The sequence below is a fragment of the Musa acuminata genome, chromosome BXJ3-4 (assembly GCF_036884655.1).
Source record: "Musa acuminata AAA Group cultivar baxijiao chromosome BXJ3-4, Cavendish_Baxijiao_AAA, whole genome shotgun sequence".
Classification (NCBI taxonomy): Eukaryota; Viridiplantae; Streptophyta; class Magnoliopsida; order Zingiberales; family Musaceae; genus Musa; species Musa acuminata.
The window spans coordinates 6,421,571-6,438,340 of NC_088352.1; the positions used below are offsets into that span (position 1 = coordinate 6,421,571).

The 16,770-nt window shown below is 36.9% G+C and overlaps 1 protein-coding gene across 3 annotated transcripts; it reads left to right on the forward strand.

Moving 5' to 3' along the window:
* Positions 1-29: 29 nt before the first annotated feature.
* LOC135634667 (ATP-dependent zinc metalloprotease FTSH 9, chloroplastic/mitochondrial-like) lies at positions 30-16,327 on the forward strand. Of its 3 annotated transcripts, none has more exons than XR_010495420.1 (18): positions 30-814; positions 1,251-1,404; positions 2,128-2,220; positions 2,367-2,455; positions 4,924-5,047; positions 6,050-6,169; positions 6,531-6,581; positions 7,462-7,523; positions 8,070-8,127; positions 12,481-12,606; positions 12,686-12,766; positions 14,099-14,228; positions 14,390-14,538; positions 14,656-14,937; positions 15,014-15,103; positions 15,188-15,241; positions 15,790-15,993; positions 16,097-16,327. XR_010495420.1 is itself a non-coding variant. In XM_065145136.1 (17 exons), exons 1-17 carry the CDS (start codon positions 222-224, stop codon positions 15,925-15,927), a joined length of 2,394 nt encoding a protein of 797 aa, XP_065001208.1. In that variant the 5' UTR covers positions 30-221; the 3' UTR covers positions 15,928-16,327. The 3 variants fall into 3 exon arrangements, 1 of the variants encoding a protein (XP_065001208.1); XR_010495421.1 differs by having other exon boundaries at positions 15,790-15,977; XM_065145136.1 differs by having other exon boundaries at positions 15,790-16,327.
* The last annotated feature ends 443 nt before the right edge of the window (positions 16,328-16,770 follow it).

Here is a 16,770-nt window from a genome sequence, read left to right on the forward strand (position 1 = left end):
CTTTGGGTGCATTACTTGCTCCCTAATCTCTGCTCGCGCGATAAGGTTTCGGCTCCTCTCCTTCCCCTTCCCCTCCTTGTCAACCCCAAATCGTGTGGCTCTCGGTGAACTAAAATCCCTAAATTAACCCCTCTTCCCCGCACGAGAGAAAGAGAGAGAGAGAGAGAGAGAGAGAGACGCAGTGGCTTCATTCGCCGCTGCAATCGACGCGCAGCGCCGCCATGATGGCCCTCCAAGCCTTTCTCCTCTTCCGGCCCTTGCCTTCGCCTCCCCCCTCGCGCCGCCCTGAGCGCCTCTGCCCTACCGCTCTCCGTCGCCCCGCCGGCTTCTTGATCCCCTCTCACCTCCACAAATCCCGTTCCCACCGCCGTCTCAACCTCGCCCCCGCTCCCCGCGCATTGCCTTCCGAGAACACGGATTCGTTTCTTGAACCCTCATCTCCCGATAAAGATTCCTCCTTGGATGCCCAAGGCCTCCTAAACTCTCAGCTTTCACAAGATTCCGCTGGAGAGAGCTTGAGAGGGGAGCTCGACGCTGCTGCCGTTGTAGGTGATGCCGGAAATGGTGCTGCTTTTGTGGAGGAGTCGGTGGAGAAGACGGGGACAGAGAGCAGGTTGCCTCTCATGTTGTACTTGATGGGAGTCCTGGCTTCGGCTAGGAAGAGTTTGAACGCGTTGTTGATGTCGGAGTGGCTGAGCTGGTGGCCCTTCTGGAGAAAGGAGCAGAGGCTGGAGCGGCTGATTGCCGATGCCGATGCAAACCCCAAGGATGCTGGCAAGGAGAGTGCCCTTCTTGCCGAGCTCAATAAGCACAGGTTCAGCTGCGGCAATTTTCTTCTCTTCTTCATCTATTTGCCATGTGAATCGTTTTTCTTGTTAACAAGATCATTGGACCTGAATTGATGTTGTCAATGGATCATTACATAAAGTTGCATTTGTCTACATGTTCTTCTACGTGTAACAGTGAGCATAATTGTATGTTAGATATGTAAGCGTTATCTTATCATCCAGCTTCACTTGTATGCCCCTTTTTGTAGTCACATCCAATCCTACTAGGAAGGGTTATATATAGAAGAGCTTTTTATTATGTCTCGGGGTTCCTTAATGTAGTTGAAATTGAATTAGAGTGACATGCATAGGTAATCATACTATTCTAGATCATCAGGCAGAATCAGATGCTTATGTGATGTATTAGTGCATAACTGTCTTCTTTGTTGATCTGATCTTATCACATCTGAAATCTTCTGGCAGCCCTGAAGCAGTCATCAGACGGTTTGAACAAAGAAATCATGCAATAGATAGCAGAGGAGTTGCAGAATATCTTCGAGCTCTTGTTGTAACTAATGCTCTTGCAGAATATCTTCCAGATGAGGGTTCAGGAAAACCTTCCAGCCTTCCTACACTGGTATTTTTGACATCATTTTCGTCTATATTTTTTTTGCATCATGTGTATGCATAGTCACTAATCCAGTGAGAGTATCATGCAGTAATTAATAATGCATTCTTTTGTTTCATCAGTTTTTGTTTTGCTTGTCTTTCCTTTTATTTTCCATTGCATTTCCCCCTTCCTATAAAATTTTATATAAGCTAACATAAGTGTAATCTTTATCCACTTATATCATTCTATCTACTACTTGCATCATTCTGGTTCATAGGTGACTTACTATTAGTTAATTTAGAAAATTTTCTTGGCTGATATTATATTAAGGTCCATAAGTTCTTTTAGTATCATAACATGTTTAAAAACCAGTTTTAACTCTTTTTTTACAACTTTCATCATTTGTTAATTAGGTTGTTTCTTTACCTCATTGCTTGTATGTTAGAGCTTTCTAATTTTTAATACAAATATTTTGCCACTTATGTAACATATTCATGATTAACATTCTATAGTGCTGTCTCTCCATTTCATGGTGCCAAATGTTATGTTAATAGGAATTTGTCTGTCAATGGTTACTGCTTCAGCAGACATGAATTGCAGGGGAACTGTGAACATAGGAAATACAGAAAGAAATGCAGAAAACAGTGTGCATTGATGGGATTTTACCTTTTATTTTTCATTAGAGTTGTCTTTGTTCTGGTATGCTATATCTGAGACCTCTCTGATCGTAAAATAATTTTATGTCAGTAGTTGCAAGAGTTAAAGCAACGTGCATCTGGAAATGAGGATGAGCCATTCTTGAATCCTGGAATATCAGAGAAGCAACCACTGCATGTAGTTATGGTAAGATTGTGGCCTTTCAATTTATTCATTTCTATCTTGAAAATGAATTCTACTATTCAAGGACACATTATTTCCCATATCCTGCAGTTTGCTAAATCTTCTCTGCAGTTGATTTAATCTCTAATGTTTTTTGTTTTGCTTCACAGGTTGACCCTAAAGCATCAAATAGATCATCACGATTTGCTCAAGAACTCCTCTCAACCATCTTATTTACCATTGCTGTCGGTTTTATGTGGTATGCATTGTATTTATCTTCAAATTTATTTGTTCTTGATGGAAACACGCATAGAATCACTATAGCTTGTCATCTATCTAACCAAGTGTTAACTTATACAATCCACCTCCATTATTTACTGTCAGTTGTCCTGGCATTTTTATGTTTGGTGCACTAGAGTTATTCCCATGAGTGATATTAATTACCTAATGTAATGAATATGTTCTTAGAATATGATCCTTTGTTTCAGGATGCTGATTAGAAAATGAAGACAAGTATGGTGGAGTCAGTTTTTTTTTATAATTCTTTTAGTTTTTAAAAAAAAAATTTACGCAGGAGGAGCAAAATAGGTTTTATAGATACATGGATGGAAATGGAATAAATATCAATGTCCACTGAAGTTCAGTTAAGAAAGTTATCTTGGTGAATGACTAAGTTGCGTATTTATTCATTATGGGATCTGCCCGGGACTCCAATGTGTTGTCCTTGGTTTTATAGCCTTAGCATAACCCAAATGGCAAGACCAAAATGGTGCTTGTGTCAATAGTCTGATTTTCCTCGTTGGTAACTCCAAAGTGCAGTCCTTGGTGCTAAAACCTTGGCATAATTTAGATAGGAAGATGAAATGGTGCTTGTCATGGTTTGTCATAAAATTCATAAACATGTATATGTCCGTATGTGCACATATACAGATAATAAAGTGGGATGGTGTTACTCGAGTAGCTATTTGTCGAATAGTAGTCTTGTCAAAACTTTTCCATACAAAGTTGTTCATCATAGCTTATCATAGGAGCGATTTTAATTTTAGTTTAGAGGCTAGTGATGATATAGAATAGGACAAAGTTATTTGGGTTAATAATATGATATACATTCAAGGGCATGAGAAATTATTGATTATTAATGTCCTTTTCTTTAGAGAAAAAGATTGCCATTTGCTGCATAGAAACCTAGAATCTCCAATCAGATATTCTTTACACATTATGGTCAGAACATAAGATTGGAACTGGGACTGGGAAAACGTATTATAGCTAGCCGTTTATTGCTTTTAAAGTACATCAACTAAATTATAGAAAGGGATTTGGCTCAAGTGCAAAAATTCATTTCCATTCTGTAATACAAATTCTCTGTTGAAACAAGGGGGTCGATGAAAATTGCTGCTATATGGTTGGTTTGAGATAGTTTTCCCAAGGGTCTTATTAATTGATTCCTGTTTTGGACAAAAAGAATGCAAAAAATAAATCTTGTTGTTGAGAAACAAGGTGGTTAAATCCTTTGCATGTCCAATTCTAGCTTGGGAAATAAGGGTTGGCTGAGGTGCTTGACCACCAACATTAACCTTTGTCATACCTAGTATAAACATCTCTATGGATTATGCTCTGGAGCTAGGTCAATTCACTTGGAAGCTGAGGCATCTTTACCATCCAGATTCCAGATGCCTTGAAGAGCACAAGATGAGTTAATATCTTAGAAGCAGTTTATCTCAATTTCTTGGATTTAGCTTGTTGTTGTTTGATAGAGAGAGAGAGAGAGAGAGAAGCGATTTGGGACTAAGAAGTTTAGCATGCATGAATGAAGATCCTTACTAACAAAGATAATATGGAGAATAGGATAGGATTTTCATGAAAGAAAAAAAAAGGCTCTAGTATCGTAACATGTAACTCTCAACCTTCTATACATCTATGTATGCTGCATGTAGTATTATTTGATAGGACATGAGTTTTCTCATGAGACATATATTCAATAATAAATTTGAGTATTAGGGTGAGATTTCACTTCAAAAAGGTTCTTTCTCCATCTTATCATCAATTTTCTCTTGTGCAAATTGGGGGAGTAATGATTCTCCAGTTTGTAGCCGGTGCAAATTTATACACCTGCCACATGAAGAAACTGTAAAGTCCCAACTCTTTGGTGTGGCAACAATTATTTTGCAATTGATCTATGTTGATGGCAAATTTATGTGCTCAAGAAATTGTCATGGTTCATCTGCACACCTGATTGAATTTTCTCCAGAAAGGTCCTGATTCTACATGTTAGTCCATTGAAAATGTCTCTGCTGTTTGCTGTCCTAGTGATCGATTTAAGGCAATCTTTTATTTTCCTTCTGGATTCATGGTTTACTTCTTTTCACTTCATTATTTTGGAGTATTGCTTCTTGATTTCACAATAAGAATAGGAGAACTCCTGAAACAAATGGATGACAATGTAGAAAAATTATATTCGATTTGTGCAAAGAAATATGGATACACGTGGTCTATAAGGCACATGATAAAAATTATGGAATACAAATGATAGAATCAACTATAAGCTACTTTGCCAGCTAGGTTCTCCAGTGTCATAACGTTCTTATTTGATTCTTTGTCCCATTGCAAACTTTCTTAATGCTTAAGAGATCATGATTTTTTTGCTCTTATTTCTGTAAGTGTTGTCACCAATTTTTGCAGATTCACTTAAAATTGCTGATTTGATTTGCATGTTATTTTGATTGCAAGGGTGTTGGGTGCAGCTGCACTGCAAAAGTATGTTGGCAGCTTAGGTGGTATTGGGACATCTGGTGTTGGTTCAAGTGCCACATATGCCCCAAAAGAGTTGAACAAAGAAATCATGCCAGAGAAGGTAATATGATCCTCTTGTGCTTTTATGTGCTTGCAATGGAGGTATGACTTGTATTGAAAATTTTCAAATATCTGAAATAATTCATATGCCATGTTGATTTTGGTCCAATATTCTTGAAGAAAACACAAGACAATTTTTTTCAGTTTTTTCTTTTTGATTGATATGTGCACATGGATCCTAATGTATTGTGATGAATTGCTTGACAAGAATATGGCAGTTTACCTATGCTATATAAAATGATTATTGCTATTCTGGAATCTCATTAACAGAGTTAAATGTTTGCAAATAAGTTGCATATCCTTGCTTTGAGTAACATTGACAATTAGCAAAAGGCTACATCAAAAAGATTTTGACTTGTCTTAATGGTGATGCAGCCTGACTTTTTGTGCCTTTAGAACTTGTACAGACTACAGAGCAAATCACTTCAATCACTCTACCGGGGTTTAGACTTTTGATTTCCATTTTTGTGTTTTAGAAGACCCTTTATCCTTTAGTGGAGTTTTATTTCACTTATTGTGGTAATAATTTTGAGTTGAAGTGATATATATATATATATATATATATATATATATATATATATAGATGATAGTACTCTTGAAGTGTATGTATCTCTCTGTTGATTTTAGATTTGACATGTTTGAGGGAAGTTCAACTTGGAAGAATGTTGTAAAATATATGAATTTATGGTTGAAGATATTTTTGTACAGTGAATATTTTATGCAAACTGGGATTACATTTATTGAATATAGCTTTTCTTTTAGAAGGCCATTGTGCTAAGCATGTTTAACTCAGTTCTTGCTGTCCTCATTATTGTGATCAAATTTTGTATTGTAATATTTTCAAAATTTTTATTTGTAATTGCTAATCTCTTAATTACGTTATCATGAAACTGATGTTTTGTCAAATCTATCTTGCTTGCTTATATTTCAGTTTCTAACATAAGCATAGAGGGGATCAGAAGGATCTCATATTGTTCTACAAATTCTTGTAATACTTGTGCAGAATGTTAAAACCTTTAAGGATGTAAAAGGTTGTGATGATGCAAAGCAAGAGCTTGAGGAAGTGGTTGAGTATCTTAAGAACCCAGCAAAATTCACTCGGCTTGGTGGGAAATTGCCGAAGGTTCGTGCAAAATTGTTATACTTGTGTAGTTCATCTGCATGTTTTACATATGTTTTCCAAAATATATAGGTAGAGTTTTATCTTTTGGCATCTTGCCCATGTGCTGCAACTGTTTGTACAGTATCATTGTGTAGCTTAAATCTAAAGACCATTTGAGGGATCTGATAGGTCTAAGATTTGAATCTTGTTTGTAATGTTTAATCTTGTCTTTGGAGTTTTGATCCATGATATGCCTCTGTTATTATGCCAGACTGTGATGATGATGTGCACCTTTTACTTATTTAATTCGGAATCCAGATTTTTAAACACTTCCAATATTTGTTTCTTTTGATATATGAACTTGGAATATGTTCTCTCATAGGGAATTCTTTTGACTGGCGCACCTGGTACTGGAAAGACTTTGCTCGCAAAGGTGAGAATATGCCTTCTCCACATTCAAAAGAAGTTATCTGTGTATCCATAGATAAACTGTTGTTATGTGTTTGTACATATGAATGCATGGCATTGTGATGTAGATGACTCAATAGGTTCCATTGGCAGCTTATTTTAGTGTCGGTTGACAATAACACTCAAGCCAGAGATATATTAAGTGACGGACTTTTAGCTCAATAGTTCCACTTATTTACAGATATTTATGCTGTAGATTAACTTGGTTGACTGGTGGTGCAACCAACTTGGCCTAGGTAGCTTGTTGTATTGGTGAGTGTGTTTGCTGATGATCTGTTATTTGGAGTAAGTTAACTCAGGTGACAAATCCCTTCTTCAACATAGAAGAGAATTTGCATATGACAAAATTACACGATCAAGGAAATTGAAGTGTCATTTTCCTTTGTATTCTCTGCATATGCAGAGAAGAGAGGTTGAAAATTGCTGTTTCTTTTTTTAAGTGTAATAAAGGATTATCATGTCATATCTCGTGGGTGCATGACGACTTAGTGGGCAAGGTCAGAATTACATTGTTCATAACTGAGCACCTGCTGAGACACACCAGCCACAAACATTACAGTGCCAAGTTTATCAGTGTGTGCTCAGCTGCTCCGCCAATATTATTATGAATGGCACTGCTTGATATGTATATCTGACATTCAAAACTTACTGGCATTGCCATATTGGTGAATTCTAACATCCGGTTACCCTCTGGTATGCATTATAAGTTGTCATTCTTGGTAGTCAGTTCATAATTTGATATACAGACCTTATAGGTGCAAGTTCCCTTTATAAATCAAATAAAATTTACTGTTTGTTATGCGCTGTATTATTCTATCACAATGACCAAATCTTGTTTGCCACAGGCTATTGCAGGTGAAGCTGGTGTGCCTTTCTTCTACAAAGCAGGTTCAGAATTTGAGGAAATGTAAGAGAACCTACATGCATCAATGATCTCCAATTACATGCTATACTTTTGGTTTAACTAAATGTAATTTTGTTTTCCTGAGCAAATTAAACATGTTGGAAAAGATGGATTTCATTCATATAACTTCCTTGCCAAGGGTCTGGTTTATCTCGATAATTTCCATTCCCAATTGTTATCGTGGGTAACCTATTTTGATGCCATTTTGAACCTTGTCTGCTTTTTCCTGAAGTCTAATATTATCACAAAATGGTCCTCGCTTTAGTATACATGCACTATCTGACTTTGTCCAGTGGGACAAGGCAAAAGTTGTCACTAACTTGTATATTGCTTTCATCTTTTTAGTGGTAGAAATAAATTGTTGTTATTGGTACAACATTACCTGTTTTAGATAGCTTTCAGGTACAACTTAAAACCAGCATTCCATGTCCTTTGAAGTAATTGAGAATTTCATTATTCCCATTGATTACCTTTCAACAGGGTTTACAAGATGTCTTTATTCTAGAATATCAAATTAAGGAACTTCTTGTGACTTACCTTTCATGCCAGGTTTGTAGGAGTTGGAGCTCGGCGTGTGCGGTCATTATTTCAGGCAGCTAAAAAGAAGGTAGACTTCGGATTACCTCTAGATTTTAATTGATTTATCTACTTATTAGTTATGATTTTGTTATTTCAAACATGATAACATCTTACCTTTGGCGTTTGATTGTCATAATAAGGTTATCTCTTATGTTGATTAGTTCTTTCTTTTCTACTTAAAAGAAGTTAATGTGACAATTAACTTCTAGATGCTAACACTTATATCGGTTATTTTTATTATCTGAAACCATCACTTATTAATTACCAAAAGCTATTATTTTGAAAAGTGGTGTATGTGGCATCTCATATGCAATTGCATATGCAGTGTGTACAGCTTCATGGGGTGCTTATGCATTACACATAGGTATGAATATGTGATTGCGTGCTGGTCTATATTTTTTCCTTATTTCTACTAGTTAACAAGGTTGATACAAGTATGCATTTGGTTTATGCATCTTTACATGTTTCTTTTAACTTATCACTTTCATGTTTTCATATGAATGTCATTGCATATCTTTTTTATTTGTCCATGGCATATGTTTGTTATTTATCTTTTGTCCATAGAACGAGCTGGTCTATATTTTCTCCTCTGTTTGTCTATACATTCTATCTATTTTAATATGAATGTGCACCCATATAACTTGTGCTATGCAGTATCTTGACCACTTGCATTAGGCATAGAGTGGCCACTTCCAGAAAAAGAAGTTTATAAAAGCTGTCTTGGAAATTATGTGATTCAACATTCCTGTTACCATTTCTGTTCAAATAAAAAAAAGTGAAAATTGTAAACATAAAAATCATATAAAATTTCCAAGGGTAATTGATCCAAACAATTTGCCAATGACATATGGGATGTTTAAATTAAATCTTTTCATGGAATGGTAAGGTGTAGCATGAAAAGTATGGTATTACTTTTTGATGACATTGATTATTTGAATTGGTTTTGGCCAGATGTAGGCAGAAATAAAGTTTGATAAACACCATTGACTTGATATCAAATAATCCTTGGTTAATATTTTTTTCTAAGCAAGATTTTAGAAACTGATCATACCAGTTGGTACAGTCTGGTTTTTATAAGTCCAATGGCTGGCCAGTAGCGACCAAATAATTTCACAGGGTTTGGTTGAGAGACGAGATTAACACCCGGTAAGCTTATTGCATTGGGCTTAGCAAGCGGTAAGCTGGCTATCACCCAAGTGTATCAAATTGCTGAATTGTCATCTTTTTCCCATTGACACAATTGCTCCACGTCTACCTTCTTATTGCCTGATGACCAATGATTTAAAAAGCGTTCGACGCCAAAAGGCGCTAAGGTCCAAAAATACTTGAGGCGCTCGCTCGAGCGAAGCGAGGCGTTAAAATATAAAAATATATAATATAATTAATAAATATAATTATTTAAATAAAATATTTTATTAAATTAAAAAATCTTACAAAATCATAATATCACATTAACAAAAAAAATCTCAAAATTCAAAACAATGACAATAATTTCAAATAAATAAAAATTAGTAGTATTAAAATCAAAATAATATATTATTAATCTAATAAATAAAAAATATTGTTACTAGTATACAGTTAACGGTATACTGTTAATATACTATTAACAGTATACTATCGAGTCGATGTGAGAAGAGGTAGTAGCGAGCAGTGGGAGCGGGAGCGGGAGAGGCGAGCGGCGACAGTGGCAGCGACAGCGGTAGCAGCGAGCAGCAGGAGCAGGAGCGACGAGTAGTGACAGTGGCAGCGATAGCGGCGAGCAACGATAGTGGCAGCAATAGCAGCGAGCAGCTGCAGTAGTAGTAGTAGCTGCGAGCAGCGGGAGCGGCGAGCGACGACAGTAGGAGCGGCGACAGTGGCAGCGATAGCGACGAGTAGGGTTAGGGTTAGGGAAGTCGCGAGAGAGATCTTGGGAGGCTGATATTGGTGCTTTAGTTGGTTCAATCGAACCAACTGAAGCACCGAAGACCGAACCAAACGTAAAACACTGGTTCGGTCGCCTGGTTTAACCTGGGCGCTCGCCCGAAGCGCCCGACGCCTGGGCTCGGGCGAGCGCCTAGGCGGCGCCTGTTTGAAGCGAGGCGCTCGGCCCTCGCCTCGCCTCGCCCGAGTGCCTATTGAAATCGTTGCTAATGACAATTGCTGTTGTACTCATTCTTTCTTTTTTTCACTTCCTTTTCTTTCACTTCTCCACTTCTCCTCCCCACTGAAATTGATGAATCACCACCTCCTCCCTACTACCATAAGTGCTCCTCTACCTGTTATTAGTTTTTACTGGGTTTGACAGCTGACCAGTATATGGATTGTTTATTATCCAATTCGGTCTGGAACCATGCTTACCACCCTATAAGCTTGTTACACTAAGCTTATCAAGTAGTAAGTTGATTGATGTCTGGCTAAACTAGATCATTTACAACTCGATACTGTCACAGACTTATCTGGTTTTGCCTAAGTTGTGTATCTCCCTTGCATGTCCGTCCACATAGGGTCAGTCTCTCCGAAACCTCTTATGGTCCCATAAGGACCTACAAAACAGAAGATGGATTAGAGAAAGCATTTAACTCGGGATCTCATAAGCAGATATTTTAGCAGACACTTGATAGTCAATACAAATTACAAAGATAGATTTTTTAAGCTCTGAATGATTACATGAGAAAGAGTCCAAGGTGGTCCATCACAACCAAAAGTCCTCACAAGTGCTCACATGACACTTTTGTGGAACAAAACAGCGAATCGGTCCTAGATAATACCTCAAAGGCTCATTCAACCATGTGCTACTTGGTTAGCTCTAGGATGCTGTACTAGCTGATACTCTGTACCACTTTGTTGAACTAGAAAACTCCTATAATGACTGCTTGGATATCTTGTTCTTAGCCAGTTTTGCCTTTACGCGACTACTTCACACAACCTACATTTGCAAGACTAAAACGGTCACAAAAGCCAACCAAAATAGGGCATCAAGCCTATTGTTAGTCCTCTACATATTGTGCCAAGCATAAACAAAATCGAAGGATACAAACATATACAAATATTATATCGAACACTCTGTGTACAGATTTGTCCGTGACAGTATGGCTAATTGTACTTCTCATTCTTGTATTTTTTTTCTTTCTCTTCTCTTCTTCTTCGTCTTCTTTAGCTGCCCTGAATCTCTTCTGCCTCCTCATACTTACCTTCTCCACTTCACCTCCTCCTTATGTTGTCGTTACTATGCTTCTCCTTTGCCTCATACTTAACTCCTTCACCTTCTCCACTTCACCTCCTCCTTTTGTTGTCATGACTATGCTTCTCCTTTGCCTCATACTTAACTCCTTCACTTTCACATCTATTTGTAGCTGTGTGACTACTATTGATTGGTACAGACCAGTATTGACACTTCATATGATATCAGTACCAGTCCAGCCACCAACCAGAATTGATAACAGACCAAGTTTTTAATCCTTGCTTCTTAAGTTCATACTATAACTGGTTGAATGTACAAAAAATGTAAATTGATATAGAACTGTCTAAATGGCTCCCTTCATGTGGTTCCTTCAAAACTTGATGCTACTCACTGCTGCTTAAAAGAAAAATCATTTTGTCCTCCAATCTGTTTTATTTTAAAAAATTACAAAAATCCTTTGCTTTTGCTGTTGTTTGAAAATTCCAGAAGATACTTGAAATGCACACAATTTTTTTCCTTCCGAATGCAATTTCAGTTTTTTCCTTAGGCTTGTGCTATGATACAAGTGCACAATTAAAGTCCAAAAAACTTTGATTGTAAAGAACTTCGACATTTTTTCAATTGTAAACAATGTCAATATATTTAAAATTCAAAAAATTGGTTGAGGTCAATATAAATTTTATCTACACTGCAGTGTGTAGATGGTCAATCTCCATTTTTAATTGAAAATTTCAATAAATTGGTCGAGGACAATATATTTATCTACACTGCAGTGCGTAGATGGCTGATCCTCATTTTTCTCTGCGTTTTCTCTGACTTTTAAGTTCTGAGAATTTATTCTTGATAGCCATTTTCTACATTTCCACTTAATTGTTTAAAATTTTATGATCTCTTTTATATTTTTTATGCAAGAAGAACAAAAATGAGCCTAATTCAGAACTTGAAAATCATCGCATTGTCTTTAGTTCAGCCATTAGTTGAAACTAAAACTAAAACTGAGACTTAGGACCATTATGGGAACTTCCATACATGTAGATGCATGCATGTGCACATAAGAAGGGGTAAAAAAAAAGAGATGATTACCAATCTTCCGCATTGTCATTCTTTACTAGCAACTCCATTCTTTTCATAATTTAATTCTCTGCCTTTTGTCAGTCTGAAATGCTTGGCTACCCTCAAGCTAATAGGACTAAAGCTTGTCAATTTTCATTGTCATAGGCACCTTGCATCATTTTCATTGATGAAATAGATGCTGTGGGTTCCACTAGAAAGCAGTGGGAGGGACACACTAAGAAAACGTTGCATCAACTGCTTGTGGAAATGGATGGCTTTGAGCAAAATGAGGTACATCATAATGCGAAATGGTATTGTGTTTTCAAGTGCCAAAACTATGCTTCTCAATCTCTGCTACATTCCTTTTCAGGGAATAATATTGATGGCTGCTACAAACTTGCCAGATATACTGGATCCAGCATTGACAAGACCTGGCAGATTCGATAGGCATGTAAGTTCTATCAGTTTTCTGTACATGGTATACTCATGGTGCTATAGTCCCATTTGTTTCTACAAAAAAAGCGAATAATAATAAAATAAAAATGGTTCAATTCAAGTACTTAACTTTTATATTCTTCCCTTTCTGGCTTGTTACCTTATGCTAGTTGTGACTGAAAATATAAGAAATATTGAGTGAACATTAGATGTGCAACTTGAATACCAACTTTTCAAATTGAGTGAACATTAGATTTGCAACTCGAATACCAAGTTTTCAAATTGATTTTTCTGCTTGTCATTGTAATATATTCTGAGTGTTGGCTATGTTGTCATGCAAATTGGCTTAAACAATCAAGAAGGTTAGCCTGTTGCTTCAAGATCATGCTACTGAAAAGCCTACAAGTCATTATGGTTGTATCAGATCATGATTATGGGACTTTTTCTTGTGGTGTTTCAATTGAAGGGCATTTGCACTACAGCCTGGGTCTCTCTTTTTCCTTTTTTTGGTGATAAATCTTGAATGTTGTCTTTTGACTTTGTTAGTGTAATTATGTTACAAAAGATTAACTATTTATTGTTTCATCTTTAGTAACATAAATAATGCTTCTAGGAGAAGAAAAAGCTACTGGATGGAGCCAGCTTTTGTACAAGAGAATCATATATGTTTTGTTTCTTTCATGAAACTGAAAAAATGCAACTTGCATCAGAGCATGTCTTTGGGTCATGCCCCAAAGGATATAAGCCATTTTCATTTTTTTTTTCTTTTTGGGTGTGATCAAGCTGAAAGCTAGTAGTGAAATATCGTGTAGTGTTTTTGGATAAGTTCGTAAGATATGAAGGAAGTTCAGTAGCTATGGATCTCATATTACGAAAATTAGCAAGGTTTTGGATGTGAAAATCATATTGGAATATTTGACATGCGAACCTAGCTATGACCCTGCATGGGTCTAAACTGATCATGGGGTGATAGAATTGTGTTAAGCTAATAATCAGATGGTTATGTATCCCAAATACTCTATATTTCTTTTTGAAAATTATGGATCATATTGTGTATCTTGTTGAAGTTATCCTGACAGATATAGAAAGCAGTACCTTTGAAATTCCCTAGCATAGAATTTTTTTTCTAATATTAGCTGAGAATCATAATGCTCGCTGCTCATGTTGTTACTTCTAGAGCAATATATGTTCAGGAATTGTGTTTATTTATCATTAAAGGTGGAAAGGAACTATACTGTCTATGCACTAAGATCTTTTTATGCTTGCATAATCTTATTTATGATACAATGTTGCTGGATTGATTTCTAGGCTTGGTGCTCAAAAGATTCTAACAAAATCCACTTTCTAGATTGTTGTTCCGAGTCCTGATGTGCGGGGTCGGCAGGAGATTCTGGAGCTTTACTTGCAGGACAAGCCATTAGCTGATGATGTAGACATAAAAGCAATTGCTCGTGGTACTCCTGGCTTTAATGGTGCAGGTTGGTTGTTTTGGTTTCTTACTGTATCGAGTCTAACCTCTAATGCAAATAATTATCAAAAACTCAAATGAGAAGGTACTTCATTTCCAGTTGTTCAACATCAGGGAAATTATTATTTCTTAGTAATGGAATCAACTAAATTTATTCTGTATTACTTGTAGATCTTGCAAACTTGGTAAATATTGCGGCCATTAAGGCTGCAGTAGAAGGCATCGAGAACATAGCTGCTGCACAATTGGAATTTGCAAAGGATAGGATAATTATGGGTACAGAAAGGAAAACTATGTATATATCTGAAGATTCAAAGAAGGTTTCCATGTCATTAATATTACTGTTACTATTATTTTGAATTAACCCTTTGTCATTCTAGATAAAATCTTTCTTTTGTCAATGCAAAAGGTACTGACAGCATACTTTCTTCTTTCAGCTTACTGCTTACCATGAGAGTGGTCACGCCATTGTTGCACTCAACACTGACGGTGCTCATCCTATACATAAAGCGACCATTATGCCCCGAGGTTCTGCACTAGGGATGGTAACTCAACTTCCTTCTCAAGATGAAACATCTGTTAGCAAGAAGCAGCTATTAGCTCGCCTTGATGTCTGCATGGGAGGGAGGGTAGCTGAAGAGCTCATCTTTGGTGAAGACAGTGTCACAACTGGTGCTAGTAATGATCTACACACTGCCACAGAGCTTGCTCACTATATGGTACCGTGTCTCTATCTTTTAACACACCAGTACTAAATTTTTGGATATCATTTTCTTACTATCTGCTATCGTGCAGGTCTCAACCTGTGGAATGAGTGATGCAATTGGCCCAGTTTATGTTAAAGAACGGCCAGGTTCTGAGATGCAGTCGCGGATAGATGCAGAAGTATGTTTTCTATAATGAAGTTTTTTCACATTTCTTGTGGTTGAACACTTTAATGTTTCTCATGATTTTTTCTTGAAAATTCAGGTGGTCAAACTCTTGCGAGAAGCTTATGATCGAGTTAAACAGTTACTAAAGAAGGTTTGCCTCTTGATCTATAATTTGCATCGAATGTCTTTTAACATGGTGCTTAATATTAATCTTCATGGTCGATGCAAACCAACTGGACAGAAAAAGTCTTAGTTTGTAGCTCATGTTGATCAATTCCTGTTAAAGAAGTTTCTTTGACAAACCAAAGGTTACACATGTGGTTGATTATCTTCATTGCATGCCTTGAAGCTGAATTTTCGGATAGGTATTTATAGCATCTCATAAATTTACTCCGAAAGTAAAGTCAAACAGGGAAAATTTATCACAGCTAGTATATTAGTATGCACTGTCAAAATTGCTCCACTTTCTTCAATACTCGGTGAAGATCTCTGACTTTTTAATAATTATGATATTCTACAAGCAAATCTAAGAAATCTAAATGTTTGAACAGCAAAGAAAGAAACACAAGTTTATAGTAAATAGTCTAGGAGTAACATGCCTCTAGTGTCTTTGTTCCTTTTTTGTTTTATTTGTGATCTCCTGACAACATTAGGCTCTCTCTCTCTCTCTCTCACCTAAATTTAACTCTTTCTTTGCAGCATGAAAATGCGCTGCATGCACTGGCTAATGCACTTCTCGAGTACGAGACTCTCAGTGCGGACGACATCAAACGAATCCTCAATCCTTACCAAGAAGTCCAACTCCCTGAACAGCAAGAGGAGCTTGCTTTGACCTGAACGGCGTTGTCTTGACATATTTTTTCGGTCTTTCTTCCTTGTAAACTAATGTACAGTAATGCAAACGTAGGCCAATTTTTAGACTAGTTATGATTATTCTTGGCATATATATTGAGTGTTCAAGGAAGATGTGAAGTTATTCTTTTCAATTTCACATCAAAATTTGCAGGGAAACTGAAGGAACCAAAATCCTTGTTGGCGGGGTGTGATTTGTCAAACGTCGGTCGATCAGAGAGTCCACATTGACATGAAAAAGGAAGAAAGCAGATGTGTTTTTTGAGTAGGGATGGGATCTGCAGAAGACTTTTTTTCATTTTAATATTATCATTATTATGAAAAACCTGTACAAAACATGGGAGCTTTTCGAGAAATAAGAACTCGTATTTATTCTTGATGATCATTGGATTTGAAATCACGGTTGGAGATTCCACTCTTTCTGCAATTATTCCTAGTTTTTTTTTTGTTTCTCGGTTTTTTAGTAGTGTGTAAATCCCCCACTTGGCTTTTCGTTTTTGAGTACTGTGTAAACCACAGATTACATGGATCAAAGATAATTATCCCAAGGCATTAGTTAGGTTCACTCCACCAAAACAGGCAGATGTTTCACTACTCCAACTAATCTACAATGGCAGGAGAGAGCCTCGGTAGAGAAAAACCGGCTATGTTCATTAAGATATAACCAATAGCCAATGTTGGCTTCTCAGCGGCCAAGTCATCGAGTATGTAAGCAGCATCGTCCTACTATTTATTTTACCTCTAATACCGGCGGAGGCAGAGGAGGACCAAACCGTGGCCACTTCTTCTGGCATTTGACGTCTCAGCCACCAGCCTTGATGAAGAAGC

Bases quoted from the DNA above. Each gene is read 5' to 3' on its own strand.
- LOC135634667 (XM_065145136.1), top strand. From the start codon at position 222: ATGATGGCCCTCCAAGCCTTTCTCCTCTTCCGGCCCTTGCCTTCGCCT. The intron at 1,405-2,127 runs GTATTTTTGACA...TTATGTCAGTAG, and splicing joins CTTCCAGCCTTCCTACACTG to TTGCAAGAGTTAAAGCAACG. The intron at 2,456-4,923 runs GTATGCATTGTA...TTTGATTGCAAG, and splicing joins ATTGCTGTCGGTTTTATGTG to GGTGTTGGGTGCAGCTGCAC.